The 23021-nt window shown below is 41.7% G+C and overlaps 3 protein-coding genes across 3 annotated transcripts; 2 read left to right on the top strand and 1 right to left on the bottom strand.

Annotated features, from left to right (window-relative positions):
- Nucleotides 1–583: 583 nt before the first annotated feature.
- LOC143825453 (olfactory receptor 10C1-like) lies at nucleotides 584–1534 on the bottom strand. Its single transcript, XM_077313483.1, has one exon. The coding sequence runs from the start codon at nucleotides 1532–1534 to the stop codon at nucleotides 584–586; it is 951 nt and encodes a 316-aa protein (XP_077169598.1).
- A 7930-nt stretch (nucleotides 1535–9464) lies between these two features.
- LOC143825452 (olfactory receptor 6B1-like) lies at nucleotides 9465–10427 on the top strand. The gene has a single exon (XM_077313482.1). It carries the CDS (start codon nucleotides 9474–9476, stop codon nucleotides 10425–10427), a length of 954 nt encoding a protein of 317 aa, XP_077169597.1. The 5' UTR covers nucleotides 9465–9473.
- A 7586-nt stretch (nucleotides 10428–18013) lies between these two features.
- On the top strand, nucleotides 18014–19443 carry LOC143825865 (olfactory receptor 6B1-like). Its single transcript, XM_077314245.1, has one exon. The coding sequence runs from the start codon at nucleotides 18014–18016 to the stop codon at nucleotides 18980–18982; it is 969 nt and encodes a 322-aa protein (XP_077170360.1). The 3' UTR covers nucleotides 18983–19443.
- Nucleotides 19444–23021: the final 3578 nt, after the last annotated feature.

Genomic DNA, 23021 nt, shown 5'->3' with positions numbered 1-23021 from the left:
TATCATGTTGCTAAACGTATTGCTAAGAGTGCTGTTTCTCTTTCCTTCTGTTTGCTATTGTTGGCCCCTCCCATTAGTATCCTTGTCCTCCCCACTCATCACTGCCACTACTGCATCCACTCTCCTTGTCATCCTGGATGCCACATCTAAAGTTGGGGATTTCAGCATCCATTATGGTGGCCATAGGAACACAAAATGAGGACTGAAATCAGAATTGGTTTAACTTTTGTCATCTGCACAGTTCCTAAACAATTCCTTAAAAAAATAGATTGCTCATTGGACCCTGGGAAATCCCCGTGCTTTAAAGAATCCAATACAGTAGCTACGGCTAGTCCTGGTGCATGGATTTAACTATCCACTCATTGGAACAACATACTAGAACAAGACACAGTGACATCAAAAATCACATTTCTCCTAATCATAGTAAATACATATATTATACACACATTTCCAAGAATTCATGTTTGAGAAGGGAGAAATACCTACAGATGTAAAATTGCTGTCATTGAGATAGCAGACATGTCAATCATTATATCAGGACTTACTGAGAAGGAATATTACCAAGTCTTTTATTATTTCCATTCTATCTGTGCCTATTTGTTTCTCGTGGGTGAAGAATGAGAAGTACTTTGCCAAGTGCCTCTTTCACTTCCTTGTTCCTTAGACCATAAATAAGAGGATTTATAAACGGTGGGAGGACAGTATAGAAGAGTGACAAGAATTTGTCTGTATCTAGAGAATGGCTTGACTTTGGTTTCAAATACACTGCCATTCCAGAGCCATAGAAAACCACCACAACTATAAGATGTGAGGAGCATGTTGAAAAGGCCTTGTGCCTCCCCTCTACAGATGGTATCTTCAGAATAGTGGAGACAATGGATATATACGATATGAGGACCAAAGCAAAAGGGATTACAGCAAGTAATGCAACTTCCACTTGGGCTATGAGCTCATTTATAGAGACATCTCCACATATAAGGTTGACCATTGCAGGGATATCACAGAAAAAATGGTTTATTTCATTGGAGCCACAAAAATTAGAGGTGAAAACCAAGATAGTCTGGCCAAGCTGCACTGGAACACCAGCCAACCAGGAGGCTACAACTAGCTCATAGCTTATGCAGCTACTCATAATAAGAGTGTAATGCAAGGGTTGACAAATAGCCACATATCGGTCATATGCCATGGCAGCCAAAATGTAGCACTCAGCTGCCCCTGTGATGAGGAAGATGCTCATTTGAAAGGCACAGCCAAGGAATGAAATGGTTTTGTCCTTGGACAGGAGATTTTCAAGCATTTTGGGGATAGTAACTGAGGTGTAACATATCTCAAGAAAGCTCAGATTCCTAAGAAAGAAATACATGGGATTGTGGAGTGCCTGATCGGTCAAAGTGACCATGATTATTAGGCTGTTTCCAGTCAGAGTCAACAGATAGATGGTGAGGAAAACAACGAAGAACAAACCCTCGAGGTCTGATAGGTTGGTGAATCCCAGCAACAGGAAGTTATTCACCATGCTTTGATTTCTTCTCATTTCTTAATCTGTTATGAGGGGGAAATGGAAGACAACAGCTCGTTATGCCAGCTAAAAATGAGGGACCTTAGCATTTCTAATAGGACAACTACTAAGCAGAATGATTGCAGAATTTGGGACACACCTGTGAATTTCTATTGAAGCTCCTGGTCTAACAGATGCAAACAAACAATTAAAAAGGCTACCAGCCCAAGGAACTTTCAATCAAAACTAAAACCATGGCAAGAGATAAGAAAGGCAAGGAAGGAAGGGTAGAGGAAAGGGTGAGCAGGAATGAGCATGAGCCACATATTCCGTTCCCTCAGTGTGGGAAGAGGACTAGATAAGAAGCTCTATGGGAGAAAAAGGAGATTCAAGGTGGTTCATGAAAGGAAAGAAGTTGTGCCACATACTTTTGACATTAATCTGATCTACATGAGAGATTATTAGGTTTCACAATTCTGAGAAATTCCTGGAGATTTCAGACAATCACTAAATGAAGAGATTTGGGAAGGTCAGCAGTGAAGTAAAGCTGCCATTGGCTCCAGAAGAAGTGACTTTTGCAGTATGGAAATAAACTGTAATTCCAAGAAAACGTCAGGCTCCATTTGGAGAATGATAACCCTAGAGATTCTGAAACTGTAAAAGGGGGGGGGGGGGCTCACGGGAATTGTAGTCCATGGACATCTGGAGGACCACAGGTTGACTACCCTGAATTAGATGATGACAGCCTTTGTTGAGTCCATAAATGTGAAGTCATTATTGTGATGCATTTGAAATGAATGGTGGGTTCTCTGAATATCCCTGAAGCACTAAATTTTAAAGACATGTATCCAATATATGGCATTATTTGACCAGGTGTGCCTAGAAGTAAATCTAGCTTGGCGTAGTGGTTAGGAGCGGCGGCTTCTAATTTGTTGAGCCACGTTTCATTCTGCACTCCAACCAGCTGGGTGAACTTGGGCTCGCCACAGCACTGATCAAGCTGTTCTGACCGAGCAGGAATATCATTGCTCTATCAGTCTCCCCTACTGTGATCAGTTGTGGGGTATCTGATGGTATCTGTTGTGGGGAGAGGAAAGGAAAGGGGACTGTAGGCTGCTTTGAGACTCCTTTGGGTAGAGAAAAGCTGCATATAATAACCAACTCTTCTTCTTCCTCTATTGAGTTCAGTAAGACCAACAGCCCGATCTCATGTCTGTAATCTCAGAAGTAAGGCATAGTAAATTCAGTGGGATTTACTCTCAAGTAATTGGGCCCAGAATTGCAACCTTCCTCCCATATCATTGTACAGCTTCTTACCATTCTGTACTGCATAGCTAGTATAATGTTGAAACTGGGGTGGGGCTCTGAAACTGCCAGGTACCTAATCTTTGCCTGGCATGTAGCGATCCCACAGTCCAAGAGCATATCTGAAACAAAAAAAAAAAAAAATAGAAGTGGCACCCACTCCAGGTGGTGCCTGGAATTCTCTCATAAATATAACTGATTGCCAGACAGCAGAGGTCAGTTCTTTTGGAGGAAATGACAGCTTCAGAGGGCATACTGTATGGTAGAGCACAGATTACCCCTCCATGGGCACACCAACAAAATCTAATCAACGATAGTGTGGTTGTAGCAAAGATCAAACTGAGGCTGGAAGGAAGCATGTCCTCCCTATTCCTAATTTTTTTTTAAAGTGAGGTGTTTCTTTTTAAACAAACTAGGGAAAAGATGCTGTTCTTTATTTTCTCAGCAGACAACAAATGGGAAGCATTTTAGTTTTATGACAACAGGTTTTGTACTTATACAGTTGGTCGTAAATTCTGAGCAAAGGCCCTTAGCTATAAATTAGCTGCCCTCCATGTTTGCATACCACTGAGAGCCAGTGTGGTTGAATCATAAACACGGTGTTATCTGAGCCACTAGCATCCCTGGTTTAAGAAACTCCAAACCTGGCACTAACAGAAACCTGAACAGAACTTTATTAAGCAGCCTGACTTAATCAGTAGGATGCTGTAGGCTCTAGATACACATAGTTATATGAAGAGGATTTCCTCCCCCTGAAGTTTGAAGTATATTTAATCGTTGTGTTCTGTAACATGAAGGAAGTGCCTCTCCTAATTTTTTAATGAAGTTACTGGTGGCTAATGTATTTAACAAGGTTTCAGATTAGTGGGATGGAGATGCACTGTACAAGCAACTGAACTGGAATACGGTTTTGTTTTTTGTTGTTGCTGTTGCCATCCTTGTCTAAGATGGCCACAGTGATTTCTCCTGTCAGAAAGCTCAATCCATCATTCCACAGATCCCCAACACAAGGAAGTGTGAAGATCTGTGCTGATCTCAATCCACATTTCTCCAATTAAGGAAGGTGTCTAGGACACTGAAAGAGAACTTACATGGAGCAGAAGTTCTGTGTGGACATTTCAGTTCCAATGACCCAAAAAGACACTAGAAAATGACTTTCATGTTCATACATAATTGTTGTAAAGACAAAATTGTTCACCACTTGCACAGTGGGGACCCCTTCATAACCCTCAAATTCTGTGTACCCAAACATTCTACCAAAATTGTAGGAGTCTTTTAAAATTATTCTTAAAAACTGGATTCCAAATAGCCATAAAGTGTTCAAAGTAATTTATAGTATTACTTGTGTGTAATCCAACTGTTTTAGAACCAAAGATGATGACTGAGAAACTGAAAAGAAACTCATCAATGAACACTAAAACCGATGTATCCCAAATAGACCCTAAGAAATGAATCTACTTACCAACTTTGCCTTGCTTGAAAGGTTTGTGAAACTTCAGAGTTTTCTTCATCCAGTAAGTTTCAGCTCACAATAAGAATTTCAGCTGAACTGGCAAAACCACAGCAGTGTACCCTCCAAACAACGATTCTGGTGCTTTTGCATACTTATTTGAAAGCTGACTTCTGATCTGGAGAATAATATTCCTTAAGGATATGCCATGTTCCCTAAACAACTATCTATCAAGGTACATTTACCCACTGGAAGCATTAAACCATTTCTATTTCAGTCTCTTGTGAGGTACTTGCTTCTTTCACTAAAAACAGGCCCTTGCCTGTCCAAGTCCATCAACATAGGTATATTACCTCCATGTGACTGATTTGAAATGCTTAAACAAAGGATCAGGACAACAGAACCAACTGAGTTTCTCTCATTCCACATTTTAAAAATTCCACAGGGAAAATAAAGAATTGTTACATGCAGCTGCAGAGGACTACCATAACCAAGATTGCAGACAGTCAATGAGTGATATCTTAATCAGGATGCCTGACTAAGCTTGGAGAGACCTCAGTGAAACCCCCTCACACCATGTCATTAAGCTTACAGTTTGTCCATGGGCTAGTCCAGGGGTAGTCAAACTGCGGCCCTCCAGATGTCCATGGACTACAATTCCCAGGAGCCCCTGCCAGCATTCGCTCCTGGGGCTCAGATTAATCAGAGTCAAAGAATACTTTTGGCTTTTGAGGGGATATATTTGTGGAACTCTAACTACCTTGGAGGAAGTGAGGGATAAAAAATTAATAACAGCTTCTTCAAATGTGATCATGCTGGAAGTTATTTTGGATGGAAGCAAGCAAGCAATTATTAATTTTGTACAGCTCTCCTCCTCACCACAGCTTCCCCCATCCTTCATGTTTTTTAAGCTATGACACACCAACCGGGCCTTTTTGGATAGTCAAAGGGGATGCTTCCTCACTTTTTCACTAGGCTAAAAGTTAGTTGCATTATATTCCTTTTCAAAAAAATGCATTTGCAACTTATGATGTTGTTCTCTTAGAAGGTTGTCAAGTCTCCTGCATTAGTGGAAGCTGGCAATCCCATTACACCTCCTGCCACTCCCTAAGTTGAAGGTAGAAAAATAGGGCAAAAATTGCCATTGTGTCAGTGGTGTGGCATCATTTATGAGATAAATCCAGAAGTAACATCATTGCATCCTAGGCTTTAGTGGAAACTCCAAAAATGGTTTCATGCTACCCTCTATGATTCTTCCGCTCAGATATGATGCCATTTGTTGGCAACCCTATTTGTTTGCCACCTTGAACTTACAGAGATAATGCAGGATATAAACATTTTGTTATAGTCAGACTACAGAAGAACAGTTGTTTATATACGTTACTAGAATTAAAGTGCGTTGTAGCCAATACAATGGACACTAGCAAAGGGGGAGGGGGAAAATAGCAGAGAGAGGGGTAGAAACAAAGAGAGTAATTAAGAAAGAGAAAGAGAAAGAGAGAGAAAGAGAAAGAGGATAGAAAAAGATAAAGAGAGATAAGAAAAGAGAGAGGCAAAAGAGTGTAATAGCAAGAAATATAGATAGAAGGAAAGAAAGTAAGAAAGAGAGGGATAGAAAGATGAACAGAAAGACAAATAGAGAGAGAAAGAGGAGGGAAAGACAGAGAGAGGACTACAGAGAAAGAGAGAGAATGGAAGAGAAATTAAGAGGGAGAGAAGGGAACAAGAAGAGAGAGAAAAAGACAGAGAGAGAGAGAAAGAAAAGAGTGATAGAGAGAGATAAAGAAAAGGTGAGAGGGATAGAGAGAGAGAGAGAGAGAGAGAGAGAGAGAGAGAGAGAATGGAGAAGGGTTGCTGTGGCATCTCCCAGGCTGGCCAGGGCTTTTCATGCCTGGGCACACTCTCCAGGGTCGGAAAACCCTCCTGCAGCCTTGCAGAGGCTGCAGGAGGGCTTTCTGGCCCAGGGAGGAGTGCAACGAGCCCTCCCTCCCACAATCTTTGGTTTGCTGCAAAGCTTTCTGGCCCAAGTGGCTTTTCGGCCCAGCCAGTCCTCCCCCTGCACTCACCAGCCCTCCAGCGGGCTCTCTGCGGTGTGGGCAGGAGTGCAATGGTGGCGAGCTCGCCAGAACGCTCCTGGCTGGGGCTGTTGGGGGCCAGACCAATCAGGAAGTACAGAGCTTCACTGTGCACTTCCTGATTGGCCTGGAGTCAAGACACACGATCCACCCAGGAGGGCTCAGCACTTTTATATAGCTACTGGTTACAGATATGAAGAAATTTATATAGCTACTGGTTACAGATATGAAGAAACTGGATAATTATTAACTTTATGTTGTGTTTGAAATTATAAGTGTGGATGAGACTGTACCTTGAGCTATCATTGACACATTGGAGGAGCCAAGTGGGAGAAGGAGGCCATGCTGGTGGTTGAGCCTGGTGGCGCATGCAGTGGGCATAGTGATGTTGCATCGCACCCAGGACATGTTAGGGAAATGCAGGCCTAGGAACCTTAAAAAGTGCCATGTGTGAGGGGCCTGGCTTCTTTCACCTGAGCTGCCGCTGGGACAGCTTACCCTCCCACCCACCCTGTTATGTTGGCTAATACTGTTTATGGTTTTGAATGTGCCATTATCACATGTCTTTGAATTGCATTTCATCACAGCTGGAAGTTTCGCAAAGGTTTTGCAAAAGTTATAGGTGCTCAATCAAGTTATAACTGCTCATTAAAGTGTTTAATCACAGGTGTTCAGTAAAGGAAGCTTTGAAGGTCATGTGTCTGATGCAATTACAAAGGTTGCCTAATTAAATCTAATGAGCTACACTGAGATTGGTCAATTCCAGGCTGAAGGAATGACACACGTGCACTGGAATGAGGAGAGTTAATTTCTGTGATTCATTGAGAACATAAAGGACAGAGAATAGATCACAAGCTCTAATCCTCTGGAAAGCTGAAGATATTGACATCCTTGTTATAATTTCATCTTCTACCTTAGCACTTTTTGAATTTATTTCAAAGACATCTCCAGTTCAGGAAGAACAGAAGGAACCTGGTACTAATATTCTTAGATTTTAAATGGTTGCAAGCACTTGACAGTAACTGAACTTTTCTATTTAGCATTGTGTCCTAGTTGTCACGCTCAAGCAAATATGATATCGGGGCCTTTTTCTTTTTAAGACAGCATGAAACATCAGTGGCTCTGATGCCAGTTCTCCTGCACATTGTGAGTATCAACTTTTCTTTCATTAATATGAGGCATTTCATTCATTAAGTTCAATTGAATGTTACCGTTCATGTGATAGAATCCCTCTTTATTATGTAGAAACAATCATGAGGCTTACAGTCATGACAGAAAACGAAATACGAAAATTTCTACTCAATGCCATCTGCTTTGGGATGAAAAGGCATAATTCAAGGGATCAAGCTTGATCTATAATTATTCTGAACATTTTAAAATATATATATTTAACAATTCTAAGGTTGCATTGCTAACCTGTCTTTATTTTCTGGTTAATTAAATGTATTTTAAGTAGTTTAGAGAAAATTAATTGGATTAGGTTCAATCTGTTTTTCTACTGGGGAAAAAGAAAGAGAACATTGACCGATCTTTAGTAAGGAAGGGTTCGCGCCATTGAGTGACAAAACAAATAAGAAGATCAAGTGTTGGGGGTAAAGGATATTTTATATAACCCAGAAAATAATAAGCACTTTTGTGACTTACTGGGTTGAGTCAAAAGTCACCATTCCATGAAAAGTGTTCCACTGATGCAAGCATCCAGCTACAGTGGGACACTTTCCAGTCCACTCCCAAATCCCAACTCTGTATATCATCTGGAAAGCAACTTTGCCTTAGCCTGTAGGAGCAACAAGTTGGCCACAATTAGAATGAATGAATGAATGAATGAATGAATGAATGAATAATTTGTACAGGATGCCTGTAGAGTGCTGTCATGTAAATGGGCCTCTCAGGATTAAATGGCAGAGGGGAGAACCATTAACATCTTTATGGATTTAGGAAATGTTTACACTGCTTCACCTTAGACCCGCTCATGAAGACTTGTACACTGCTCTGAGTTCCATGGAGGAAAGTGAGTGATCTTCAAAGAAAGTGAGTGTTCAAAGCTGAGTTGGTGTTCGAAGCACATATTTCTGCATTTGAGCATGTATAGGGAGGAATGACTCAGTGGTAGAACATTTGATTGGCATGAGAAAGATCCCTTGTTCAGCTCCTGGCATCTCCAGCTAAAAAGGATCTGGTAGTAGAAGATGTGAAAGACAACTACTGAGAACCTGGATAGCAGCGGCCAGTCTGAATAGATAGCAGTGATCTTGATGGATCAGTGGTATAATTCAGAATGCAGCAGCTTCATGTGTTTAAGTTTCTAATTATCCCATCCTTCCTGCATCCAAAATTGCCTGAAATATATGTACTGTATGTGTGTTGGGAATCTGATTTACTATTCATTATTTTGGTTTGGATGCAAAGATCTCCCTGCATGTGCAGAATACATTTCCAATTTGCAGAGAAGGGAAGGTTGAACATTCTCTGCAAATTCTTCTGCAGTTCTCAACTTCCCATACCCTGACAAGGCATGGGACAAATATGGGATTGAATGTTCCTTCCTGCATGAGTAGATTTTTCATGTATTTTACATTTAGAAATTATATATGCTGCTTTTCTGAGGCCTACTTGAGGCAATTCACCAGTAAAAACAATTCCATAAAATTATCAATATTAAAAACGAGCCATTACAAATGCCTATTCTTTACTATATTTCTTTAGATACATTTTGCCTGGTATGCCTGCTCTCATGTAGTATAGTGGTTAGGAGTGTAGTGGTTTGAAGTGCTTGGTGTAGTCATTAGGAGTGCGGACTTCTAATCTGGCTAGCTGGGTTTGATTCCGTGCTCCCCCACATGCAGCCAGCTGGGCGACCTTGAGCTCGCGACAGCGCTGATAAAGCTGTTCTGACCAAGCAGTAATATCAGAGTTCTCTCAGCCTCACCTCCCTCACAGGGCATCTGTTGTGGAGAGAGGAACAGGAAGGCAAATGTAAGCTGCTTTGAGTCTCCTTCGGGTAGAGAAAAGCAGCATATAAGAACCAACTCTTCTTCATCCTGTAACTCTTTCAGTATGCCCAATGTTGCCTCGTTTTGCCAATACTCCCAAGATCATGTCAAATTATTTGATTTTCTCTTCCATGCAGGTTTTTGTGCTAAATATGGAACTAGCAAACCAGACCAGAATCCAGGAGTTTATCCTCCTGGGATTCCCCACCATCATAGAACTTCAGGTATTGCTGTTTGTCATATTCCTTGTGATCTACTCCCTGACGCTCCTGGAGAACATTGTCATTATCATCTTGATCAAGACAAACAGCAATCTCCACAAACCTATGTACTATTTCCTTAGTCAACTATCTTTCCTGGAAACCTGGTACATCTCTGTAACTGTCCCAAAGCTTCTAGCTAATTTCCTGTCCAAGAACAGAAGTATCTCCTTTGAAGGCTGTATGGCCCAGCTCTACTTCTTCATAGCTTTGGTCTGCACAGAGTGTGTCCTCCTGGCTGTCATGGCCTATGATCGCTATGTTGCCATTTGTAACCCATTGCACTACCCAATCATCATGACTATTAGGCTCTGTCAGCAGCTGGCTGTGGGTTCCTGGCTGGCTGGCTTCCTGATCTCTATGCTCAAGGTCTTCTTCATTTCCCGCTTGAGCTTCTGTGGCCCCAACATCATCAACCACTTCTTCTGTGACATTTCACCCTTGCTCAACCTCTCTTGCACAGACCGGACAGTAGCTGAGATGGTGGATTTTGTATTTGCTCTCATCATCCTTTTAATTCCACTGTCAGTCACAATTGTCACCTATGTGTGCATAATAAATACCATTTTACGTATCCCCACTGCCCAGGGAAAGAGAAAAGCTTTCTCTACCTGTGCTTCACACCTCACTGTGGTTGTCATCTTCTACTCAGCTACCCTCTTCATCTATGCCAGACCAAGGAGAATCCATTCATTTAATCAGAACAAGCTGGTGTCAGTTGTATACACTATTCTGACCCCTATACTGAACCCCTTCATTTACTGCCTACGGAATCAGGAAGTAAAGGAAGCCCTGAAAAAGGTTGTTCTTAATTTGTGTGCAAACTCCGTGGGTGGCAACCTCTAGGATCATACAAACTGGGCTTAAGAGAGGCAAATGCTGAATTGTGCACTGTTGTGTAGAATTATGATTGAGACACTTAAATTTTCCTTCCTTTGACTTAACTCTCAGCAGCTTACCCAGGCCAATTGCCCCTTTATTACCTTTAATGACTTCCATTGCACCATGTTTCTTAGATCCTGCTTACTATGGTTCATTTGCAAAACTGTATTTTTCCTGTCTATCCTGAATATTTAGAAGCTCTTCTTTTTCCTGGGGAAACTTGGTATGTGGATTTCAAGATTACCTTGAGCCACTACATGCAGTAATCACAGCACAGGTTAAGTATGGATCCAACAAGTTATTTCTGCTGGTAAAATGAGAAGAAATCTCCCTTTGCTAGCAATCAAGGCACTGGCATGTACAAAAACATGCTGGAGAGGGGCAGTAGTAAGGAGAAGGACTGGACATGGTTGAATAGAACTGCAGGCTAGAGCCAACCCATGGTCCTTGGATTTAACTGTTCATTCAGAAGGCTGTTTTCGCATAGACCGTTTATGCACTGGGAACTTCACTGTCCCAGCTTCCACGCAGGAACACACATCGGGGGCAGATGAGGTGCAGTGGGCCAAATGCTCCCCTGTGTGGGTGCAGGAAGAGGTGGGATAACCTTCCACAACTAAAACTCCAGCCCGCAGCCCAGCATGAAACCTCCAGTGCATAAACGGTCATATACTGAATAATGCACTGTCAATACATTCTGGTAAAAGCTGGAAACTGAATTTTCCTGCTTTATATTGGAAAATCCAGCCGCAAATGATTATTACAGTGCATCGTCCAATATGTGAAAACAGTCTTAGAAACAACCTAGAGCCTACAAACCATTTTGGGTTAAATTGTATACGCTTTTGTCTCTTGTAAATAACTACTTACACTCAAACAAGATTCTCTATTGTCTGATGCCAATGTAGTGTGATTCAAATGTTATCAACATGGGGGAAATGTGAAAAGAAAAAATAAAAGTGCTAAATAAAATTGCTATGCTAAAAATTCATACTAAGCTAAAATGTGATCTGAAATCATATCTGAAACTGGTTACTGCAGCATCGGAGGCCAACAGGCCTGTATTAGTGTGCTCCCAGTCAGACTGGGCTAGAGTTGAATGTGTGGCCCTGCTTTGAAGGGGGACTGCAGGAGCCAGCCCATTTAGGATTACCAAGGCTCTCCAGGGCTGCTCACAGAGAAATCCCTTTTCCCACATTCCCCATCCCCTGACCTCCCTCAGCTATTGTGTCTCCTTTCAGGGCAACCCAGTGAAGGAAGAAAACTGCCAATTGTTGCTAACACCTGCAGGCACCAGCTGGATCCTTTCCACCCACTGAATGAGGACTCCACCACTGAACTCCTCCCTGCACCCAAAAGAGGGCAATGCTACCTCTTAAAGCTTTCCTTGTCCATAATTTTGACCAGTGCTCAGAGTTTACCAATGGGCTCATTTCACTAGATTCATCATGCTTGTAATAACAAAACAAACACACAGCACCAGTTATGGGGGGAAGGTGATGGAAGAGGCAGAGTGGGAGGAACAGCCTCAGTGTGGACAATAGAGTGCACTGATTCCACAGTTTACTTCTAGGCCCAATTTAAGGTGCTGGTAATGACATTTAAAGCCTTATATGGCTAGGTGCCAGGATATACAAGTACCATATTTCTCTTTTTGAACCCACATGTCTATTCCAGGCATCTTTAGAAATCCTGTTTTGAGTGCCTCTGCCATCTGAGGCTAGACTGATGGAAACCCAAGAATGGGTGCCAAAACTTTGGTGCTCCTTTCCCAGGGAGATTTATCTGCCGGTCCTGGGACAAAATCCCTCCTGGCCTGGAGGACAAGCCAGAGGAGCAGCCCCACCAGCATCAGACCCCATCAATACTTAGGCATTCACCAGGATGGCAGCAACAGCAGAGGCGATCTACCTTGAGAGCTGTCAGAAGATCAGCATGCTTGGCAATGCATTGTCAAGGCAGATGGGACACAGCTGCAACCCCTTCCTCTGATAATGATTAGCACCAGCTGCAGGCCCTCTGACCGAAGGCAGCTTCACCTGATTCTGGCTATTTCAGAAGGACCTTGAGATAAAGTCCTTCATGGGGGTAATGAGTTACCCTGCCTGTCTTCCCAAACGACTCCTGTTCTGCTTCACCATGGTGAAGCTCTGCTCCTTGAACTCCTGGTTCCCGATCCTCAGCTCGGCTTTGACTATGTTCCTGGTTCCAGACCCTTGGCTTGGCTGTGACACGTCCCAGTTCCTGACCCTTGGCTTAGCTACTGACTCCGCTTCTGGATCCGGTTTGGCTTTTGACTCTCTTGCTGGCTTTTGACCCCAGCCTAGCTTTATTCCACTTCCCATCCCACTTTCTGTGTACTCTTTCTCCCTTGGTTCCTGACCTCCTGGACTGGACTCTGGCTGAGTAGGTGCAGCCTGGCAGGACAACACAAGAACCGTGTTGGAGATTAGGGTGCCTATGTGTGCCTTGCCCAAGATCATCCAGCAGAGTGGGGATTTTAACCAGGTTCTTCCAGACACTGGTCTGACACTGTGACCAGTACACCACACTGGATCTCAAAGTGCAGTATATCATAAAAAGAAAAAAAAATACTTTTTTGATCAGAAGCAAGCAATTCTAGTGGAGACAGTGGAAGAGACTTGAGTAGGTGGCTGCTAGCTAGCAGCAACTGAATGAGATCTTACTGAGATTGCTCTCATCTGCTCACAGGCATTTAAAGTTTGGATATTAACAGAGGCATGAACTGAAGGCCAAAGGGCTCTTAGCTCAAGGCAAAAGATCAATATGCGGATGACACCCAGCTCTATCTCCTCTTGGACAGCTGCCCTTAATCCCCCGCTGAAACCATTTGCCAGATGTTTGGAAGCAGTGACTGAATGGCTTGAGCAGAGTCGTCTGAAACTTAACCCCTCCAAGATGGAGGTCCTATGGCTGGGAGGTAGGGGACAGGCCATGAAGCTTGATTACCTGCCTTGGCAGAGATGCAACTTACGATCGCATTCCAGGCCAGGAATTTGGGTGTGACCATGGATGCCTTACTTACCATGGAGGGGACAGGTCACGAAGGTAGCTAACCAGGCATTTTTCCATCTTTGCCAAGCTCGGCTACTGGTGCCCTATCTGTCCCCTGAACATCTGGCAGTGATCCATGCAACAGTCATCTCCAGAATTGATATCTGTAACTTGTTCTACATGGGCCTACCCTTGTCCTTGATCCAGAGATGCCAGCTGGTACAAAATGCAGCCGCTAGGTTCCTCACAGTAACACTATGGAGGGCCCACATCCAACCAGTGCTGAGGCAGCTGCACTGGTTGCCAGTTGCTGTCTGGATCTGGATCAGTGTTTTGGTTTTAACCTTTAAGGCCTTACATGGGTTGAGACCCACTTATCTGCAGGACTGCCTGTCGCCCTATGCCCCCCGCAGGACTTTATACTCTGTGGGTGATAATCTATTGATCATTCCTGGCCCCAGGGAAGCATGCCTGGCCTCAACCAGGGCCAGGGCCTTTTTGGTCCTGGCACCGTCCTGATGGAATGAGCTCCCGGGAGAGTTGCGGGCCCTTCAGGATCTCTCGGACCTCTTCTATCAGGGCTATGGTTGAGCTCATGGTTGGTGTGTAAAATTGAAGTGTCTCCCTTCTATTGTCTATTGTCCGTCTATTGTCCATTGTGTAGTGCTTAGTCATCTAGTTAACATCTTAAGTTATCTAGCCCTCCTTCCTACAGTCCCCCTCGAGTGGTAAGGTAGGGATGGGACTATATTTTCTGCCATGTTTTTATCTCATTAATTTGTTGTGATTGTAATGGAATTTTTAAAATCCTTTTAATTGGGGGGTTTTCATCTGATTTTATGGACTTGTGAAACCCACCACGAGCCGGCATTGGGAGTGGTAGGGAATAAATATAATAATAATAATAATAAGTTGAAAGAGACAGAAGACAAAGCTTATTGGGGGAAATTCACATCTGCCATTACATTTTTAAGTATATATACAGATTTTTCTATAAACCTGAGGGGACTCCAAAGTATGCCAAACTATAAGTTATCTATCATTGTGGCCAGAGTCTGTGGATTTAAGTATCCACATGAAGATCTCTACTACATTAGCTGTCACAAGCTTAAATAACTTGATTCTATTTCCCCCTTCCTTCCTCTCATGTAGACTGAACACTTAATTTCTTTCTCTGAGCATCTGCTATCCAACTAAGTATTACAAACATCCTTTTAATATCCAGAGGACATTAAGGGTCTTGGTGTGGAGGCTCTTCTCTGCTTTGCAACCATGTTAAATATGCACTGTGAATGGTTACTTGCCTTTAAGATTTAGGAGGTCATAAATTAAGACCATAATGGCAAACACTGTATGAAAAGTTAAAAGGCAAAGAAAGAAAGAAAGAAAGAAAGAAAGAAAGAAAGAAAGAAAGAAAGAAAGAAAGAAAGAAAGAAAGAAAGAAAGAAAGAAAGACCTAGGCAGCTAAGTTTGCCAGCCCCTCAGCCCAGAAAAAAAAACTTATCATTCCCCTGATAATTTTTAAGGTTGAGAGAATATCTGCTGAATTCTTATACAGCCGCTAAACAGTTGTGGGAGGCACATTTCACCTCCTAATGACTTGGCCATATCTGTACGGGTGGCTGTAGCAATTTATCCTTATCGTTTCTTCCCAAAGCACTCATTTTCTGTCCGGAGCAAAGGTGGCAAGGGGGAAAGTCAAGCTGCCTTTCAAGCAGCTATAAATGTTACTGCAAAGTCTCCGACCCAAACTGGAAAGATAAACTACTGGCCAGCAGATTACATGGAAAAGTCTCTTGAGGTTCACCGCCATCTCAGGTAAAAGTTCAATGACTTGCGATTATTATTATTATTTTTAGTTGTTTCAGTTTTTGAAAAGGTGCACTGTGAGCCTTCATTTCTTCTGGCACTGAACATCCTGCTCTAGAAGCAACGGAAGAGGTGGCAGGAAAGAAAGGAATGCTGATGCAGCAATTCAATGAGAAACCGATTAGCCCTAATTTGTTGAAATGTCATAAACATGTGCCCATTTTCCCCCTCCTTCTTCCCATGTACATTGAACACTTAGGTTTCTTTCTCCTTTTAATATGCAATAGAGTTTAAACAGCTGCGAATGTGGTTGAAGGGGATGAAGTGCGGGGAAACTATATGGTGATCTTTCCATTGCACTTCTCTGAATGGGGCTCAGTATGCATGTGCTTGAAAAATTGCATCCGTTCCTGTGCACATTCCTACCTTCTACAGAACTACAGAACTGCAAAACATGCAGTCCTCCTATTTTCTACTTATAGAATATCTTCTCACCCTACACTAATCAGTGATTGCAATTTGGTAACTAGCACTGTGATCATAAGAACAGTTTCTTTGGGCTGATGCTGCGTTGAGCAGGGGGTTGGACTAGATGGCCTGTATGGCCCCTTCCAACTCTATGATTCTAAGACCATTGAATAAACTTAACTAGGATCAGACTATGCTGGCTTGGGACTGCTGTATAGAACATGGGGTTAGGACTGGAGACATCTCCATTCAGGTTCCTAAATAGCCACAACGTTTAAATTTACTTCAATCTAAACCAATTAAAGTTTGTGGAGGATGGTAATATAAGTGACCTTGTGGAGGAGAGAAATATCATATACGTGACCTTGAGTCAATAAAACTGCTTATGCTACTCCACACAATAAAACAAAGGTTGAGGGAAGTGTTCATGCTGTATCGAGCTCCTTGGATAAATCTTGGGACAGAGTTATAATAAACTCTACTTCCCCGTAGCACTGCATGGTGAAAATGACTGAAATGTGGCATGGTTAGTTCAGCTTCAATCACTGCAAGTTGCCTTGAGTTCTGCAAGGAAGAAAGGCAGCTAATAAATGTTTTAAATAAATGCAAATAAACAAATAAGCAAGCAAACTCTGAATTACTAATAGGGAATCATCATGGGGTGAAGAAGTCACACACATTTCAGGGGAATGGAAGTTTTGTCCCCCCCCCCCCCAAAAAAAACCTTAATTTCATTACATTTCTTTTTATGTAGGTTTCCATTTTGGTAACTGGGAAGGTGGCAGGAGATCTTTCCCAATTTGAGCTTTTCCTCTACATTTTAAGGACTAGTTTGTTGTATTAATCTAGGCCAGTGGTGGTCAAACTGTGGCTCTCCAGTTGCCCATGGATTACAATTACCACGGGATCTTGCCATCAACATACAAATTTTGGCCACCCCTGATCTAGGCAATGACAAAGCCAGGTTTAAAATTCAAAGAATCTCATTACGGGGAAAACACTTTAGGTTTTCTGCACTTTTGTCACGTTTTCTCCAATGCAGGGTCTTTCTTTCTTTCTTTCTTTCTTTCTTTCTTTCTTTCTTTCTTTCTTTCTTTCTTTCTTTCTTTCTTTCTTTCTTTCTTTCTTTCTTTCTTTCTTTCTTTCTTTCTTTCTTTCTTTCTTTCTTTCTTTCTTTCTTTCTTTCTTTCTTTCTTTCTTTCTTTCTAATAAACCATTATCAGAAGTCTCACAAGTTGGGGAATTTACAGCTTCATTATTTAAATAGATGTCACAGAATGATTTATTTAGTTATTGATATCTCACATTCCTCTCCAATGGGGACCAACAGAGGCTTACATATCTTTGTCCCCTTCTTCCATTTTATCCTTGCAATAACCATCTTCTGAAGTAAGTTTGTGACTGGTGTTCAAGGTCATTCATGGAGCTTCCATGACAGTATTACAGTTTATTAGTGTAACAGGATTAACTTTTGCTTATATATTCCTGCTGTTATGATGGTCAGTTCATAGTCTGACGTGCTTGCACTCAAAAGCTCATGCCTTGAATAAATCTTTGTTGGTCTTAAAGGTGCTACTGGATTCTGATTTTATTGTGGATTCTGGGCAGTTAGTTTTAGCCAAAGTTCTGAGATGTAAGCATCATTGTATCTTCAATAAAGAGATTTTCTTCAACAAAGTCTGCTTATTGGCTAGACACTCACAGAAACTTGGCAGACACATTTCAGGTAGGATATGAAGATTACAAAAATTCAAAGCTAACTGGATGAAAATAGAATGCAGTCCAAACATTGCCACTGAGCCCTGATCTGGATAGCCCAGAAAAGCCTGATCCCATCTGAAGCAGGGATGGTTCTGTCTAGTATTTGGATGGAAGACCTCCAAGTATTTGGGTGTAGCACCTCCAAGGAATACTAGGGGTCATGATGTGGAGGCAGGCAATGGCAAACCACCTCTGAATGTTCCTTGCATAGCTGGCAGACAATCCTTGGATCACCTGGTTACACGCCAAATGCTGTACCATAAATAATAGTTGTCACTAAGCTTTGTAAATCTGAAAATAAACAAAATGTATGCCATCTAGCATAGGAAATAAATATTTATTGTGACCTTTGTATGATTCAAGTTTCCTTTTTCATCCCTAAGCTTTCTTATTTCTCATGTTGACTTTTTTGAATTGATGGCTTCCCCCTCCCCCTGAATTGCAACCATGTACCAACCTAATTTTTTTCACTTTTGTACCCTTAATTCTGCAGACCTATGGATCACAAAAACAAGACTATAGTCCGGGAATTCATTTTAGTAGGGTTTCCAACCAGCATGGATCTCCAAGTGTTTCTATTTGTGATATTCCTGGTGATCTATGTCCTGACACTCCTGGAGAACATCACTATCATTGCTGTGATCAAGACCAACCCTCAGCTTAACAAACCAATGTACTTCTTCCTCAGCAATCTCTCTTTCCTTGAGACGTGGTATGTCTGTGTGATTGTCCCCAAACTCTTGATCAATTTCCTAGTGAAAGACAAGAGCATCTCTTTTGAAGGGTGCATGATTCAGCTCTACTTTTTCAGCTCCCTTATATGTACAGAGTGTGTCCTTCTGGCAGTCATGGCATATGATCGTTTTGTGGCTATTTGCAATCCATTACGTTATCAAACAGTCATGACCCAGCGCCTCTGCCTGAAGTTAGCAGTGGGTTCATGGTCAACTGGCTTCTTGGCCTCCATGCTAAAGGTTCTGTTCATATCTCGCCTGCCATTTTGTGGCCCTAATATTATTAACCACTTTTTCTGTGACATTTCACCCTTACTAAATATGGCATGTGAAAGTATGACAGTGGCTGAAATTGTGGATTTTGTCTTGGCCTTGCTCATTCTATTGGTCCCACTTTCCGTCACCATTGTTTCTTATATCTGCATTATCGGCACCATTTTCCGCATTCCCACTGTTCAAGGTCGGAAGAAGGCCTTCTCCACATGTGCTGCTCACCTAACTGTGGTCATCATCTTCTTCTCAGCCACTCTCTTCATGTATGCACGGCCAAAGAGGATCCACCCTTTTGATCTCAACAAACTGGTGTCTGTTTTATACACCATTGTCACTCCAGTGCTGAATCCTTTCATTTATTGTTTGAGGAACCAAGAAGTCAAGGGAGCTCTCAAGAAAGCTTTCAAGAGCACTAGGTCTCTCCCCAAAGTTTTAATCCCAGTGACTAATATTGAGTGAGACAGTATTTAATGTTCTTGAAATTTCTTCATTTTTGTTACACTTACTCATTAAGGGCATTTGAAAGGGACAGACTAAGAAAAATATGAAGGGCAGAAAGGTGCAGTGGTAGGGGATGAGAGCATAGGGTTGCCAGATTCAGGTTGGGAAACTCTTGGAGATTTGGGGATGGAGTTTGGGGAGGAAAGGGACCATAGTGAGGAACAATGCCATACAGTCAGTCCTCCAAAGCATTCATTTTATGCAGAAGAACTTATCTGTGTTGTCTGGAGATGAGCTGTAATTTTGGAGGAATTGCCAGGTCCCACTTGGAGGCTGGCACCCTTATGTAGTGGTTGGCCTAAGATCTGAAAAATCCATTTCCATATTCCTATTCTGCTATGGAAGCCATTGGGTAACCTTGTGCCAGTCACACTCTTTTAGCCTAACCCTACCTATCACAGTTATTGAAGGGATACAATAGAGGAAAGGAGAATAAGGTTGGAAGCCACTTTGAGTTCCCATTAGGGAGAAAAGTGAGGTATAAGTATCTTAATAAAATAAAAACAGCCATTGTTTTCATTGATGTCACCGAATTCACCCCCATATCCCATGATTTTTTCGGTGCAGGTACCCTGATCCTCAACATAACCTTTCTGGGCAATCCAAAAGAACCCTCCTCCATTTTTCTCCAGTGAAAACACTGGTCATGTCTAACAATGTTCTGTATTTTGATTTTAAAATCCTGTATCTTTTCTGAATGTAATTCATGATTTGGAAGAACACAAAAACAGGGGGAGAAAAATAAACCCAAATATTCAGCAGAGTGAGTACGAGGCTGAGACACAGAATAAATAAGTAGTTATTTTTCATAAAATCTCACCCTAAAACTTGAAAGTTACGTTGTAAATATAACTACAACAAGAAAAATTGTAAAATTGTGAATTAATACTAAAAATGGATCACAAACATTTCATCCCCCCCATAAAAAGACTTTTTTTTATTCAAAAGTCTTCCGATTAACACATTCCAATGGATCAATAAACAATATCACAAAACCTAATCGATATATAGCTTACTCAATGAATAAACATCTTTTGATTCAGCTGACCCCCAGATATCACAGACATCTTTCCACATCCTGAACACAACTGACCCCCTATGGATTCTGTTTTTAAAAGTTCTATTTTATTGTTGTCATATTATTGTTCAATATTGGTTCTTATTGTTATTGTTACTGTTATGCTATGGTTATTGCTATGGTTACTATGTATACCCCTACGTTTTTTTGAAAACTACCGTCAGCCTTACAGGAGGGTTGTATAGAAATATAATTAATAAATAAATTAAAATAATAAATAAATATCAGACTTGAAGCAGGAAAACCTTCTGTCATGTCTGGCTCCTTATCCAGAAGATGGATTTTTTTATTTTATCACAGATAAAAGAAAAGGGAAAAATAACTGATGAATAGAGAAGTCATCATACATGACTTGCATTACATTATAACATTATACTTTTCTTATTATTGTTATTATGGATTTTATTTCTTTTTAGCTTCTCTCCCACCATATTGCCAATCATAAAGCATAAACTATGAAGATTGTACTCCTAGACAACATTTCTGTTTACTCTCTCATTCACTTGGGCAGGGTGAGACTGGATGACAATGGAACATAAAAGTAACTTAAACATGGTAGGATTTCCTTCCCTCCTACAACACAATCAGTCATCTCTTTCCTTTAGGACAGGGGTAGTCAACCTGTGGTCCTCCAGATGTTCATGGACTACAATTACCATCAGTCCCTGCCAGCAAACACTGTAGTCCATGGACATCTGGAGGACCACAGGTTGACTACCCCTGCCTTAGGACATTAATGATTTGGGGGGAGGGCAGTAGGAGCTACATTATGTCATCTTACCAATTCCCCTCCCCCTAATGCAGAAGTGGAGTTAAGTATTATCCCTATAACTTGTAGAACTAACAAATTGGCCCAAATTTGTTCAGACCACTAAGAGTCTTCTTTGAACTACGGTTTAGAACCCATTGTTGGCTACTAGTAAGAGTGGTGGACACAGTAACTGGGGAAATGGTGCTGTGCTGGTGGCACAATACCACTACTAGGGAATACTGAAGGTGAAGTTGCATCATTACATAACCAGCCTGATACTGAGTCAGCACTTCAGAATTTGTGCGAAACTCTATGTTAAAGCCATAGGTAAAACCGTAGACTTTGGCCAAAATCTCCTTGACGTGATGGTGGTGGTGACATCACTTCTAGGTATATGCTAATGGTGAGTTTGTTTCACCAATAAAGAGCCATTAAAAAAAAACATACATCAAAGCTAATTATGTGAATGTGGACATGGGTTACTATGAGCATTGTGAATAAAATGCCTGGAATCACCAACCATTTATTCAGGGAAAGCTAAGGATGAGAAAGAGAAATTAACCTCGTGTTATATTTTCACAAGAGATTGTCAATAAATTGCTTCTTAGGGCTTCCTTATTCTTATGAATTACTTAGCTCTATTTCATTTATTTATTTATTAGATTTTTATACCACCCTTCCAAATTGCTCAGGGTGGTTTACATATAACACCACAGGGGATTACATGGAACAACCTAACACATAACATAGTCAATACATCAACAATAAGCCAACAGTGGTTCTGAATAACACAGTTTCAATGGTCTTAAACAATATAACAGACATGATAACTTAGCTAAGGCCCCCAGAGAGGTCTGACTGGATCAGGCCATGGAGGGGATGTCTGTGTGGAACCTGTGGATTATTTGGGTTGGGCCAATCTCAACCAAATGCCTGGTGGAGGAGCTCTTTTTTGCAGGGCCTGTGAAATTGTGGGAAATCAGGCAGGGTTATGATCTCTTCAGGGAGCTTGGTCCACCAGGTGGAGGCCAGGACAGAAAAAGCTCTGACCCTTGTTGAGGACTGACGTGCTTTTTTTGAGGCCAGGGATCACCAGCCAGTTGGCAATGGCAGAGGCAGAAAGACGGTCTCTCAGGTACACTGGGCCCAGATCACGTATGGCCTTGAAACTAAGAACCAAAACCTTTACATGATAGAGAAGAACATAGACTTATTCTGCATGAGGAATCTGCCCCTGGACTCTGGTTGCTGGCAGGTTTTAGTGCTGCCTCCATATGACATCGGCAGCAACTCATGGCTGTGCAGGGGCTGGCATGACACAAAACAACAACTGTGTTGCTTCAGAATTGCAAAACTACATTCCCCAAGTTGAAATAAAATGTTCTCTTCAGTGTGCCCAGTAATTTTGAGATCAGGAAGCTAAAATACATTCCCGTTTGTGCTTTCTGGTGGTGTGTGTGTGTGATGAAGCAGCCCTCTCCCAATCAGCTAGGTGTACATGCTCTTTGTTTTAAATCCCTACTGGAACAAACAATCACTCATCAGGATCCAGTTACCATGGCCATCCTATCACAAATCTACCCGAACATTAATGGAGACGATTCGATGAAAAATCTGAAAAGAGAAAGGAATGTTTCATTGTTGTGGTGTTTCTCCATAGCAACATGAAAGTGTTAGTTTACAAAAAAAATAATCTCAGGGCTCAGGGTAGAAGGAAGTTTGAGTCCCCAAAACAACTGCTGTGCTAGGATTGGTGACTTGCGGTGATTGAAAAGCCAATAAGCGGGGGGAGAAGTTTGCATTGTTTTCCCTTGCTGCCTTGTTGGGAGGCAAAAAACCATGACAAGGTTTAGGGAAAAAATGGGAGGGGTCTTCCGTCAGGAAGCTTGAAATTGTGTAGCTTACAATGTGCATTTGCAATCAGGAAGCGGTGCAAGTTTAACACTCCTGTGCGGAATTGGTCATACATTTTCCCATAGACTGATGCAAAACGAGAAAGAAAACCTGAAGGAAAAAAAAATAGTTATCTTATGGGGGAAAGTCAATGTTACAATGTTATGACAATGCATTCTTTTTTTTTTTAAGATCCTCCTTTTCCCATGTGGGTTAAGAGTCCTCTTTTGTGATTAGGTATTAACTGGGTTTTTCTTGCAATAGCTTCTAACTTC

This window comes from Paroedura picta, chromosome 16 (assembly GCF_049243985.1).
Source record: "Paroedura picta isolate Pp20150507F chromosome 16, Ppicta_v3.0, whole genome shotgun sequence".
In the NCBI taxonomy this organism is placed as follows: Eukaryota; Metazoa; Chordata; class Lepidosauria; order Squamata; family Gekkonidae; genus Paroedura; species Paroedura picta.
The sequence above is the reverse complement of the archived record's forward strand: the minus strand, read 5'-3'. Positions and strand labels throughout refer to the sequence as shown.

Excerpts from the sequence above, each read along its gene's own strand:
- LOC143825453 (XM_077313483.1), bottom strand. The coding sequence starts at position 1,534 with ATGAGAAGAAATCAAAGCATGGTGAATAACTTCCTGTTGCTGGGATTC.
- LOC143825452 (XM_077313482.1), top strand. The coding sequence starts at position 9,474 with ATGGAACTAGCAAACCAGACCAGAATCCAGGAGTTTATCCTCCTGGGA.
- LOC143825865 (XM_077314245.1), top strand. The coding sequence starts at position 18,014 with ATGGATCACAAAAACAAGACTATAGTCCGGGAATTCATTTTAGTAGGG.